Raw genomic sequence first — 13,660 nt, 5'->3', positions numbered from 1 at the left:
TGGAGGCTTAAATTGTAGGCTTAAATTGAAGATACGGCAAATAGGAGTGGCAATATCGTCTGCTATTATCCTCAGTAATTTTCCATATCACTGTGCAAATTTGTCTGTGTCTGTTCTTTGTTGAAGTATATTGCTTTAAATGTATTGTCTTATTCTGGGTTGATACTTAATTTCTCCAGCAATAACACATTGTGAAACTGTACATATAAATAGTTGGATCTCCATTGATTCAGTCAAGCACTTTCTACCTGTTGTATTTTCAACTGGGCAGTATCGTTCTGTTACGACACTGGTATCTGGATTGATTATTGATAGCAATACGAGGCCTTATCAGTGAATACCTCCCATCTGAAGTGTTATGGGCAGCAAAACTTGTTAACTTTAAATAATGTAACACTCACTGTGTATTTTACTTGAAAAATAATATCCCCTCAACAACAAATACATGTTTTTTTTTTCTGCGACATGTCATTCTTGATCTTCATATTCAATAGTAAACTTTTGTATCTTTTAGAAAGCGCAATAGACGTTTGAGATGACGTGTAAATGCAGTATCATATTAGGATGTCATTTGAATGAAGGATATTTGATGTGCTGTCTTGTTTTGCACGCTTTGTACAAAATAATAAAATGCAGTACTACAGGATATTTATTAACGTAGCTCTTTATTAGCTACAACTTGCATGTTCACGCATCTCCAACCATGATCAACTGACCATGACCTAACCATCTGGGTGGTCTTAACCAATCATAGCACAGTATGATACGGCGGTAAAATGCATCCAATTAAAATTCAGTATGTTTACACATATGAATATTACATCCCCCTTCTTTTAAAACAAAATAAAAAACATTACATATTTTAAGCATTTCTTTTTAATACATGGTCTGTAGTTTGAACTCAATGTAAGTAACCATTTATATTGCATACTACACCAACTGAATCAACATAGACTCTGAAACAATGATCCAACATACTGTTACTTTTCGAACAAGGGATTCTCAGTAACTCAGCTTTCACTGTAGAAATTACATTTTAACATTTCAAACAAATACAATACCAAAGCATTTCAAGTGAACTTTCAATAACAAGTTTACAGTCTGGAACTCTTTTAGGGCAGCGATCCGCCTACACCCTTTGACATTTCACAGGTCTAGGACAACTCTGGGCTTGACCTCTCTTCCTGACCCTGTGCGATATGATGCTGAGCATGCTTCTGTGTCAGTCAACGGTTCTTGTGGTGTTGCAGGTAAGTGTGGTGTATGTTGTGCTGTGTGTGTGTTTAGTCCATCACGTTCTCTTTCAGGGGAATAGTTCATCTCATCAGTGTGTTGTTTTGTGTTCAGTAGGCGACGACGATTGCGGCGGTACACCGCTCCTTCTGCGGTGCGGACGTGATATGAGTGTTCAGTGTCAGCTGGCTGGATGACGACTGCTGGCTTCCAGAGGCCATGCTCCTGGATTCTAACTGACTCTCCGTCGATCAGTGGTGGCAGAGGTCTAGCTGACCTGTCGTAGTATCGCTTTTGTTGTTGTTGTCTCTGTGCACGTTTTTCATGCATTTCCTTGTAGCTGACGACCTCAGGTTGCAGCTGCTGGTTGGTGCTGGGAAGGATTAAGCGAAGTCGCGGGTCATCAACAGCTGGGCTGGTGATTTGAAGTTGTCAACTGGAGTGTTGCGGTATTCAAGGAGACTGAGGTAGGGGTCTCGTCTGCTTTTGCTTTGTCCATGAGTGATTTAGCAATCTGCACAGATTTTTCAGCAAGGCCATTACTTTGAGGGTAATGTGGGCTTGTGGTGACATGTGTAAACTCCCATGCTTTTGTGAAGGATTCAAACTCATTTGATTTGTAACAGGGCCCATTGTCAGATATGAAAGTATCTACAATGCCATGCCTGACAAAGGCTGCTTTCAGCTTGTGTATCACAGCTGCAGATGTGGTGCTGTGAAGCTTGTCGAGTTCGAAGTATCTGCTGTAGTAGTCCACTGTTATGATGTAGTCCACATTGTTCCAGGTGAACAGATCGGTTGCCATGACCTGCCAGGGTCGGTCTGGGATACAGTGAGGTAACATTGGCTCTTTGGTGTTTGAGGGGCGTCGTTCAAGACAGATGGCGCATTTACCAACAATGTCCTCTATTTGTTTGCACATTCCGGGCCAAAACAAAATGTCCCGTGCTCTGTTTGCACTTTTCCATGCCCATGTGTCCAGCATGGATCTTTGTCAAAATCTCTTCTCTGAGACTCGTAGGAATAATGATTTTCTCTCCTTTGAAAATTATTCTGTTGATCTGTAATAGTTCATCACGATGGTTCCAGAATTCTGAGACGCTCTGAGGGCCTTTTCTCCTCTCCTCAGGCCATCCGTTCTGTATGACTTTCCTCAGCTGTGTGAGTTGTGAGTCCTTGTCTGTTTCTGCTTGCATCTCCATCAGTTTTGTGTCACTAACTGGTAAGTGGCTGTACACAGTGTGCACTTGCATGTCCATGCCTTCACTGAGGCTGCTGTCCTTGTAGGTCAGAAACTTCCTGGAGAGTGTGTCTGCGACAGGGATGTCTTCGCCTGGACGATGAGTGATTGTGAAGTCGTATTTTTGTAGTTGAAGGATCATTCTCTGTAGCCTTGGCGGGGCTGCAGCTAGTGGTTTCCTCATGATTGACTCAAGGGGCTTGTGGTCGGATTCCACAATGACTTGTCGTCCATATACGTACTGATGGAAACGTTTACATCCGAACAAAATGGCATAGAGCTCCTTTTCGATTTGAGCGTAGTTGATTTCACTGTCTGTGAGAGATTTGGAAGCGTAGCCGATGGGCTTTCCTTCTTGCAGTAGCACTACACCTAGTCCATATTTCGACGCGTCCACTTGGGAGTCTGAGCTTTTTGTTGGGGTCGTAGTAGGCAAGGATTGGTCCTGGTTCTCTCATGATCAAGTCTTTCACATTCTGGAAAGCAATATCGTGTTGCTTGTCCCAGAGAGACTCACTGGACTGCTTTAGCAGTTGACGCAGGGGTGCATTAGCATTGGAGAGGCTGGGTGCGAACTTGGCTAAGTAGTTGACCATGCCAAGCACAGTTTCCAGCTCTGCACGGTTCTTTGGTGGCTCCATTTCTTTTATGGCTGAGATCTTCTGTGGATCTGGCTTGATTCCATTCGCTGTGAGAAGATGTCCGAAGTAGCTGACCTCTGAAGCGCCGACTGTGCTCTTGTCGGGGTTGAGCCGGACTCCTCTCTCGCGGGACCTTTGCAGCATCGCGCAGAGGTTTCGGTTGTGCTCCTCTTTGGTTCGACCATAAACAAGGATGTCGTCCACAATTGCCACAACTCCGTCGAGGCCTTCGTACACTTCGTCGATCTTTCGCTGAAACTCGTCTTGGGCTGAGATAATCCTAAAAGGCAGGCGACAGAACCTGTAGCGTCCAAACGGTGTGCTGAATGTTGTGAGCTTAGATGACTCTTCTGTGAGCTTGATAGCCCAGTAGCCTGATCTAGCGTCCATGACACTGAAGTAGTGTGCCCCCGCTAGCTTGTGTGTGATGCCATCTAGCGTCGGTAAAGGGTAATGGGGGCGTTTGATAGCCTTGTTCAAGTCTCTTGGGTCGAGACATACTCGGAGCTTGCCTGTGCGTGGTTTCTGTCGGGTCGCGTCAATTCGAATCTGGTATCAGAACAAAAATAGTCAGCACAGAGTAACTTCTGATTTCTTTGTACTTTAATTAATGCAAACACTTGAATGGTAAATATGATGTTCGTATATACGGTCCCGTATCACCACGCAGGGCAGACAAAGAAGAGAACGACACATCCTTTGTTCTTCCTTAAATACTCTGACAGAGATAGTTCCCGCTCACTGCTGGCCTGTCAGAGGGAGGATGAGCATGGTTTAAACTTACTCATCCTATCGTTGGCGTGCAGGCTGGTCCCAGCCTCGTGACGCACTTCCTGTTGCCGGGTGTAGTTATTGTCTTTAGCAGTTGACTTATCTATAGTTTATATACTTAATATTGTAGCATAGCTTCTCTGTTATATTATATAGGTTAAGCAAACAAATAGCCAGTTCAATGTCAGCAAAGACTTGTTCTGTCTCTGATATTTGACTTTTCTGTGTCACTGAATCAATAAACAGTTCATCGTTTGACATTTCATCTTCACTCACTGCGTGTAGTGTTTTTCCACGGTAAGCTCTGCACACTTTTGCAAAGTGATTCCATTTACCACATTTAGTACACCGTTTGCCTTTAGCTGGGCAATTTCCTTGTTCGCCATGCACTTTGTATCCACAATATCCACTTGTTTTGGGGCGTTCTGAGTCTGTGTCGCTCTGTTTTGGAGTTATGTCTCTCTCCGTTCTAAAATGCGCTCTCTGGGCACCGGAGGTGTGCTTTGATGTCTGCTTGTTCACGTGATGCCGCGCGAAATGGTTTTCATCTGAGCTAGCTCGTGAGATATGGCTATGTCGATAGCTTTGTCCAGCGTTAGCTCAGACCCAACATTCAAAAGTTTCTCTCTCACTCGCGGTGAGTGTATTCCAAATACAATACGGTCCCTGACCATATCATCCTTGTTTGCATAATCAGTCTTTCACAAGCAGACGCAGTTCAGTCACAAACTGTTCAAAAGACTCGCTAGCTCCCTGTACTTTCTCATGGAATTTGTACCTAGGGAAAATCGTATTGGTCTTCGGCACAACATATGCTTCAAAACGATCGTAGTATGTTTTCAGTACCTTTGATTCAGCCTCGGTAAGTGTCCATGTTTTGTAAATATCTCTCCCTTTTTCACCGATCCAGAGGAGCAGGTAGCTGCACTTTTCCTCTTCTCCTCTGTCCTTCAGAGGACCCGTGAACATTAGATCCACATGCTGTTTGTACTTACGCCATGCTTCGGGTAAGTTTTGTTTTGTTGATCATTGTTTTAGAGTCTGTTGTTTCAGTTGGTGTAGTATGCAATATAAATGTTTTACATATTCTAAGCGTTTCTTTTGAATACATGCTCTGTAGTTTGAACTCAAGGTAAGTAGCCATTTATATTGCATACTACACCAACTGAATCAACATATAATAAAATGCAGTACTACATGATATTTCATAACGTAGCTCTTTATTAGCTACAACTTCCATTTTCACGTATCTCCAACCATGATCAACTGACCATGACCTAACCATCTGGGTGGTCTTAACCAATCATAGCACGGCGGTAAAATGCATCCAATTATAATTCAGTATGTTAATACATGAATATTACATGTGTGTCATGTATTATGTGCATTTGACTGACTGGTGATTATTTCACTTTCATATGAATATCTTCTGCAAAGTTGTTGCTTATTCCACTGTCAAATTCTCAAATGAGTCTGGGTTAGTTTTTATAAATATAGTAATTGAAAATATAAAATACATTTCCGTGATCACGGGCGTGTCCAACCTCTCATTAGGCGAACGTCAATTTTTTCCCAGCTTGCATTGGGCGCGACTATCCTTGGCCACGTCTCCGGTCCACGTCGCGCATTACTCGCCATTTTCCCATTCAGACCGAGGAAAACGTCGATTTAGGTGCCTGACAGACCCTCTTGTAAGGTTTTAAACCTGCAAGTAACGGAGGCTTGAAGGTCGTATTTGATTTGACCCGCATAGGTTCGTTCTAGCGAAGGCACAGCCGCCTGCAGCACCCAGCAGAATCATGAACATTTTCAGACTCACTGGTGATCTCTCCCATTTAGCAGCCATCATCATCCTACTGCTAAAAATATGGAAAACCAGGTCCTGTGCCGGTGAGTAAGATTCCCATTTGGACTATTTGCAAACTGCATACATCTCCGATTGCCATCTCAATTCCAGTACAATGTACCTAACTATTAAACTAGCAACGTTTCCTTGCAGTGGATTATTGTTGACAAGCTAACTGCTACTAGGCAACTAACGTTAGTTTGAGGCTTCATCAAATCAGATTGTTAGCATTGATGCTAGCACGGCCTAGTAAACAGGACAATGTTGGAAAAGGACAAAGTCCAGCAAATCAAATAGACCCAAATGAAAAGCATGCAATGTCCGTTGCTAAGTAACGTTAGTTGACTTGTGTTGAGTACCCCACTCATTTATTAGCTAGCTAGCGATATCAGGTCAACATCTGCGCACGTCAGTTTACAGGGCCCACTAAACGCTTTTCAGTGTGTGGTATGTCATGCCTCATCATCCCTGTTGTAGTACAGAAACCTTTGAGCTTAGTCTGCTAATTCCCCCCCCCCCCCCCCGACGTCGCTACCCAGGTCTGTCCTTTGACGTGGTAGCGCTGTCACTTAACGCTGATAATATGGTTAAAACAATCTAATTGTTGTCAAATGCACAGCTCATACAGGACTTTGTTACTTTAACTTATACAGAATTAAAGTAGTCAATTTCCAATGTCCCCTGGGAATACAAGGCTTGTTGCAGTCTGTTGTGTAAGGCCATAAGACTTCTAAACAAGACTGCTAACAAGCTAATCAAATGACTACCTGCATTGACCTTTTTTTGCACTGACTCTTGCACTGGCTCTACCCACACACTGACATACTTACACTGACACCCCAACACACATGCATACAAACACACTTTCACACTCACCACATATGCTGCTGCTACTGTCTTATCTATCCTGTTGCCTAGTCACTTTACCCCTACATATATGTATCGTACCTCAATTAACTCGTACCCCTCCCTGCACATGAACTCGGTACTGGTACTCCCTGTATATAGCCATGTTATTTTTATTTGTTATTCACTTTGTATTTATTCCTTGTGTCATTACTTAAATGTATTAAATCTTTAACTCTGCATTGTTGGAAATAGACCTGTAAGTAAGCATTTCATTGTTAGTCTACACCTGTTGTCTATGAACCATGTGAAAACATTTTTTTGATTTCAAACTGGTTTGGGTTGAAGGTTAGGTTTAAGATGATCTGAGTTGTCAAAGGAGGCACTGATACCTGTCACGATCAACAACTTCAGTAGGCAGGTAGCTCCTCACACAAGAGATTGGATTTGTGACACATTTCAGTCAGGCAAAAATTAGTTTGTGCTCGGTTACTGGGCCAACATAATCACATCACTGCAAGCACTGAAGTTGAATTCAGTCTTTAATATACTCTAGTCTAGCAATGTTATTAATGTATTGTGAGCTTCTTGACTACAAGTGGGTGCTACCACTTGCCAGTGTTTGCAGGTTGGCCTTCTGAGGCGGAGCAGCTGTAAGTCTATCTATGCCTGTGTTTAGATCACCTGTAATAATAAAAACCTTTGGATTTTTATCACAGTTGTCACTACCTGGCCATGCTAGAGAGGAAAGAAGCTCTCAAAACATAACTGAGATTGTAGCCACTGACCGTAGCCATACAATATCTTTGTGTATTGTTCAGGCATAGGAAAGTTTGAGGGATGGATCTTCTTTCAGCACAATCTGAAAGAGTAGGTTTTTGCCATGGCAAGCCCAGGATTGTACATCAGGTGGTCTAAGCATTTGTATGTGATAATGCTGTACTAAGCCTACTTCATATCAGACACTCAGTTGGTTGTGTCTTTGCAATTCTCCTGTATGGAGTCCGACTAGCTTTTACCTCATCACAGATGCTAAGTGGATTTGATCTGTCAGGTTTTCATTCCTGCAGTTAGAATCAGAAATTAATGTACGCAAGCATTACAAAGGTCATCTTATATTAATTTTATGTTGCTGCTTGTGGAATAAGTCACAGCCATAATGCCGGTAATGTCAGGAATTGCCATAGCAGTACCTTGAAGTTGATGACATTGACAAGTGTAAGATGGAACACAAAACATTGTGTAGTTATGAGTCTGCAGGTCCTAACTGGGTTAGCCAGTGAAATGGGACAAAATTAGCTTTCCAGGTTTAGATTTCTACCAAGGGGCCACCAAAGTCCCTGTTCAAAAACACTTCTTTCCTTTCTGTCTCCCTGAGAAGTAACACTGATCTGACCTGACTGCATAGGTGAAAGCAAGGATTCAACTTCATAGCCTCACACCAACCCTGTCCAGTCAGATCAGTGGTTACTCTAAGGAAGGATGCAAGGCTAACATCTCAATTCTTTCACATTTCAGATGAAGGAAATGAGACCGAAGGAGAGGAAGCCACTTAGGGCTTTTGAGATGTACTCATGGTGGACTGTTGTGAGTTTGGAAGAGAAGAGCGACATCTCACGTCTCATACACCTGTTGTTTTTTTTTTGTCTCTCTGACAGGTATCTCTGGGAAGAGTCAGATCCTGTTCGCCTTGGTGTTCACCAGTCGCTACCTGGACCTGCTCACCTCCTTCATCTCCCTCTACAACACCACCATGAAGGTGAGACGCACACGCACAAACGATGGATCTCGTGAGGGTGACAGGCTAATCCTCTTAGAGATCTTTGTTCAAGCAACACACCCTGCCCATTCTCTATAGTAGAGAGATCTACTCACGAGTCAATATTGAAGTACTGTTAAGTTGACACACCCTTGTATACCCAAGGTTCATTTGTGTATGAGTGGGTGCATCAAGAGTGTGTACCTCTAATTATGGAAACTGCTAGTACGTTGAAAACACAAGCAGCTAATTTGCTCACTTTTCTCATCGGTTTCTGAGGTTGCCGTGGGCTTAACCTAATTGGACGTATACACACATCTTCCAAGTTACAGTGAAGGGATCAAGTTAGTGATTGGTGTATTGTATTATGTTTCAGGTAATCTACATTGGCTGTGCGTACGCCACCGTGTACCTGATCTACGCTAAGTTCAAGGCCACCTATGACGGTAACCATGACACCTTCAGAGTGGAGTTCCTGGTCGTCCCCGTAGGAGGGCTGGCGTTCCTCGTCAACCACGACTTCTCTCCCCTCGAGGTAAGGACACACACCTACTTGTCTCTCATTAAGATGAATGCATACTGCATCAGCGTATTATACAGCAACCGATATAGAGCCATTTTTTTGGTTTAAAAGCAAATGTCACATTCGAGTGATGCGTGCGCATTCTCGCAACAAAACGCCCTGTAGCAGATGGCATACACTGATGTCGGGACCTTCGAACTTAGCAGTGAGTGATGACTATGAAAACACACAGGACTGATGACTATAGCTATGCTCAACAAGTAAATTGTTCTTCTAGCTCCATTTGTGATATTTTACCTTGCTTCGCTGGCTTGCTAGGTAATCAATGCTCTGACATTTGTGATGTTGTCAAGACGATAAGTCGGATGTGATCGTATTTACTTTCATGTAAACAAACCGCTTTCGGATTCGGAACTGCGCACGACACAGCCACAGACTCCACCTCTCACTATCTCCTCTCCCTCTAGATCCTGTGGACGTTCTCAATCTACCTGGAGTCGGTGGCCATCTTGCCCCAGCTCTTCATGATCAGTAAGACGGGCGAGGCGGAGACCATCACCACCCACTACCTGTTCTTCCTGGGCCTGTACCGGGCGCTCTACCTCATCAACTGGATCTGGCGCTTCTACTTCGAGGGATTCTTCGACATGATCGCCATCGTGGCCGGTGTTGTTCAGACAATCCTCTATTGCGACTTCTTCTATCTGTATGTGACAAAAGGTGAGTCGAGCTGCAGTCTTCTGACTTATTTACTAAGTAAGTTTGGTGCAGCGTTTCCGCAGCAGTCATTTAACTGTTGCGCTGCGCCACGGCAAAATTGCCACCACTCCAAAAAAAACATATTTTGGTCGAGGCACATTTTGAAGATGTTAGAAAGGTCTCCATTTACTTTTCCTCTGCAAACAAAACAAGTAATGAATAGAAAAATCAGTCAACCTCGTAGTAGAATCTTTCTACCTAGTTGGCTTGTGTTCTATGCAAGATAAATATTCCTCTAGAGGCGCATTCAAGTTACGAGAGCCATAGGAAGGAAACATGTATTCTGACAAGCAGTCAATGCACAACAATTCTTGCAATCGCAAGGAAAACAGCAGCTTTAATGGCCTTTGTTAAGAGGGCGATCCCAGCTTTCCATTCCAACTTTATTTGTTTCTCAACTCACAAATGTGTGAACTTCACCATTTTTAAACCGAGTTTTTAGCAGGGTCATGGTTAAGCATGCTCTGCAATTCACTGATAGTGGGGCTAAATCTAACACTGGTCAATTGTAGGGTAACTAGGGGTAAAATGTCACCCTACACCATTTTTTTTGAGTGACTTAAAATAAGTTGCGTAAGAAGTGGCAACCAGGGAAAGTGTTGGGGGAATAGTGACATGAAGTGGTTTCTGTGGGAGGTACGGACATGGTCATGTTAAGCTGGGTGGCAGGTTACCCCTCTGCCAATAACGGCACATTTTCAGTTTTCCCCTCCCCACTGACCATAACCAGACAGTCAGAGCAAAATTCCTGCTTGAGAAATTGCCCTTCGTGAAGATATTTGTTTGTTTTTTTGACCATTTTAATTGAAAACAATCCCAGTAAGGTACTTGTTATCCCAAAATGGTTTAATATTGAGATAAAAATGGCTGCATTGGACCTTTTAAACTCCAGTATATACAGTTTCCTTGTTACTGTAAACACTCAAGAAAAAAGATGAAGGCGGCCAGTATGTTGCAATAAACTTTTAGTGAACTCTTTAACAGAAAATATTTACAAAATGGCTACATATAGGAGCAGATCATCATTGTACATGAGGATGCACAACTGCAACGCATTTTGAATTATTGTGCACGATGCTCATATGTATTCTTATGTCAGTATTTTCTGTTAACCTCTTGGGGCTAGGTGGGACGCTAGCGTGCCACCCGTGGTGCACTCCATCAACAGCAGGTGCATTTCAAGAGCGGCAAATTTGAATCCAAATAAATGTCAAAATTCAAATTTTTCAAAAATACAACTATGTTACACCATTTGAAAGATAAACATCTCCTTAATCTAACCACGTTTTACGATTTCAAAAAGGTTTTACGGCGAAAGCATAAATTTAGAGTATGTTAGGACAGTACATTTACAAGAGTTGTGTGTAATGTTTTGTCAAGTCAAAGACAGGGTCACCAAAACCATAAAACCAGCTAAAATGATGCACTAACCTTTTACAATCTCCATCAGATGACACTCCTAGGACATTATGTTAGACAATGCATGCATTTTTAGTTCTATCAAGTTGATATTTATATACAAAAACAGCGTTTTACTATGGCATTGATGTTGAGGAAATCGTTTCCCTCCAATAACCGGCAGTCAAGTCAGCGTCACAAATTAAATAATTAAAATTAGAAAACATTGGTAAAATATTATATTGTCATTTAAAGAATTATAGATTTACATCTTTTGAACGCAATCAACTTGCCAGATTTAAAAAGAACCTTACTGGGAAATCACACTTTGCAATAATCTGAGCACTGTGCCCAGAAAAATACGCGTTGCGATACAGACTAGACGTCATGTTGGGGAGATCTAAAATCGAAAATACTATGTAAATAATCCATTACCTTTGATTCTCTTCATCAGATGTCACTTCCAGGTATCACAGGTCCATAACGAATGTAGTTTTGTTCAAAAAAGCTCATCATTTATGTCCAAAAATCTCAGTCTCGTTAGCACATGATGTAAGCCAGCCGGACTTCTCGTCATGAACGAGGGGAAAAAATATATTTCCGTTCGTTCAAACATGTCAAACGTTGTATAGCATAAATCATTAGGGCCTTTTTTAACCAGAACATGAATAATATTCAAGGTGGACGAATGCATAGTCTTTTATAACGTATTGGAACGAGGGTACCCAACATGAAGTAGCGCGCCAGGTGTCTAATGGGACATCACCGTTCCATGGCTCTTGTTCGGTCAGATCTCCCTCCAGAAGACTCAAAACACTTTGTAAAGGCTGGTGACATCTAGTGGAAGCAATAGGAAGTGCCAAAATATTCCTAAACCCCTGTGTTTTTCAATGGGATAGGTTTAAAGTCAATACAACACATCAGGTATCCACTTCCTGTCAGAAAATGTCTCAGGGTTTTGCCTGCCAAATGAGTTCTGTTATACTCACAGACACCATTCAAACAGTTTTGGAAACTTTAGAGTGTTTTCTATCCATATATAATAAGTATATGCATATTCTAGTTACTGGGTAGGATTAGTAACCAGATTAAATCGGGTACATTTTTTTTATCCAGACGTGCAAATGCTGCCCCCTAGACCCAACAGGTTAATAGTTCACTAAAGTTTATTGCAACGTACTGGCCGCCTACTCGTCTTAAGTTCATTCTTGAATTACCTGCCCTCATCTTCACTGTAAACACTCACCAGGAACCTCTGGTATTTGTCACAAAATGTGCTAAGGTCATCTGTTAACAGGTGCGGTGAACCTAAAAATCTCTCCTCTGTTTCAGTACTGAAAGGAAAGAAGCTGAGTCTGCCAGCCTAAGTGCCAAAGATCACCGATTTGGCAGACTCGCTGGGGGGGTGGCACATGACACAGTTGCCCCCCCATCCCCCCCCCTCTACTCCCCCCGCCAGTGTAAGATGCCTGAGACAGAGAGCGAGCCGCTTAGTTTGTCCTGTTTTTTGACCACTATCAGCAACACCTGTTTAGGAGGGAGCAAATGTCAGAGCGCTCAGATAGAAATGTATTGTATAGAGCTAGGGAATTGTCAGCTCTATTAATTATATTTCTATCTGCAATGCTTTTAACTCCACCTTGCTGAATGCAACCCAGAACAAACCCGAAAAGGCCATCCTGAAGCCTTCGGACTTCTGTTTGATGCATCTTGCCTGACCTTTTTTTATTACTCTGTATAAAGGAAGAAAACAGTTTTCTAAATAAAAATGTGTACTCTGTATGATGATTCGACACATTAGTGAATGAGCTGAAAAGATACATTGCCTGGGATTTGGCACTGTAAAATATTGGAGCGGACTTCTTGTGGTGGGATAGTATTGACTAAAACCGTTTAAGAGTATTTGCAATCTCAAATGTACTTTTTTTTCTCTTCCTGAATCCAGAAAGAGGGGAAGTGTAATGGAGTGTTATCCCCTTGGCTTTGGCTGGCAAACCTTTTTTTGTTTCGCTTTCTGGCCCAGTGTACATTCCTGTATAAAGACAGCCAGTTACTGTTCATTCATGCCCTGGTCAATATTTAATATCCTCCAAAAAGATTAAACAAATCTAATCAATTTAAAGTTTGAATTGACCTGTAACTGTCACCAGCTATTTGAAATCTCACTTACACCCCCAAAGAAATACAATATTGATAAACTGCCTTATCTTCATTGCTGTAAATGGCTTTCTTCATATAAATTTACACCATCAAATGAGTATCACCTGTATCTATATTTTACTACCTGAGTGTCATTTCAAAATGAGTCTATTCAATGGCAATATACTGTAGGCTACCAACGCAGACATCAGCTCCTGAAACCAATCATGTTTTATGCAGATTCATATGTAGTGTTTCTTAATGTCCATAGATTAGTCTACATGATGTGCATATTGTTGAGCTCACTTTAGAAGAGATCTGTTGATCTTTGTGACACATGATTCTATGGGCATTGTTGAATTGGAACCAGATATTGTTTTCAGACATCTGCCTTTACTTATTTGGCCTCACATGCAGATCATTCCTTTTTTTTTTTTTATTTTTTAACTGAGTTCTTTTGCATGCTGTTGCCACCACAAATAAAGATTTTACGGAAAACACTTGA

General features: G+C 42.0%; 1 protein-coding gene across 1 annotated transcript; it reads left to right on the top strand.

Moving 5' to 3' along the window:
* The first annotated feature begins 5,455 nt into the window (after nucleotides 1-5,455).
* On the top strand, nucleotides 5,456-13,653 carry LOC106589518 (ER lumen protein-retaining receptor 2). The gene is made up of 5 exons (XM_014179603.3): nucleotides 5,456-5,775; nucleotides 8,236-8,336; nucleotides 8,713-8,871; nucleotides 9,327-9,579; nucleotides 12,349-13,653. The coding sequence occupies exons 1-5, from the start codon at nucleotides 5,685-5,687 to the stop codon at nucleotides 12,381-12,383; spliced, it is 639 nt and encodes a 212-aa protein (XP_014035078.1). The 5' UTR covers nucleotides 5,456-5,684; the 3' UTR covers nucleotides 12,384-13,653.
* Nucleotides 13,654-13,660: the final 7 nt, after the last annotated feature.

This window comes from Salmo salar, chromosome 28 (assembly GCF_965601325.2).
Source record: "Salmo salar chromosome 28, fSalSal1, whole genome shotgun sequence".
NCBI classification, from domain to species: domain Eukaryota; kingdom Metazoa; phylum Chordata; class Actinopteri; order Salmoniformes; family Salmonidae; genus Salmo; species Salmo salar.
Note: the sequence above shows the minus strand (reverse complement) of the source record. Positions and strands in the feature narration are given on the sequence as shown.

What these genes read in the sequence shown, in the direction of transcription:
- LOC106589518 (XM_014179603.3), top strand. Translation starts at nt 5,685, where the DNA reads ATGAACATTTTCAGACTCACTGGTGATCTCTCCCATTTAGCAGCCATC. An exon ending in GAAAACCAGGTCCTGTGCCG is followed by an intron (nt 5,776 to 8,235) that starts GTGAGTAAGATT and finishes TCTCTCTGACAG; the next exon opens with GTATCTCTGGGAAGAGTCAG. An exon ending in ACGACTTCTCTCCCCTCGAG is followed by an intron (nt 8,872 to 9,326) that starts GTAAGGACACAC and finishes CTCTCCCTCTAG; the next exon opens with ATCCTGTGGACGTTCTCAAT.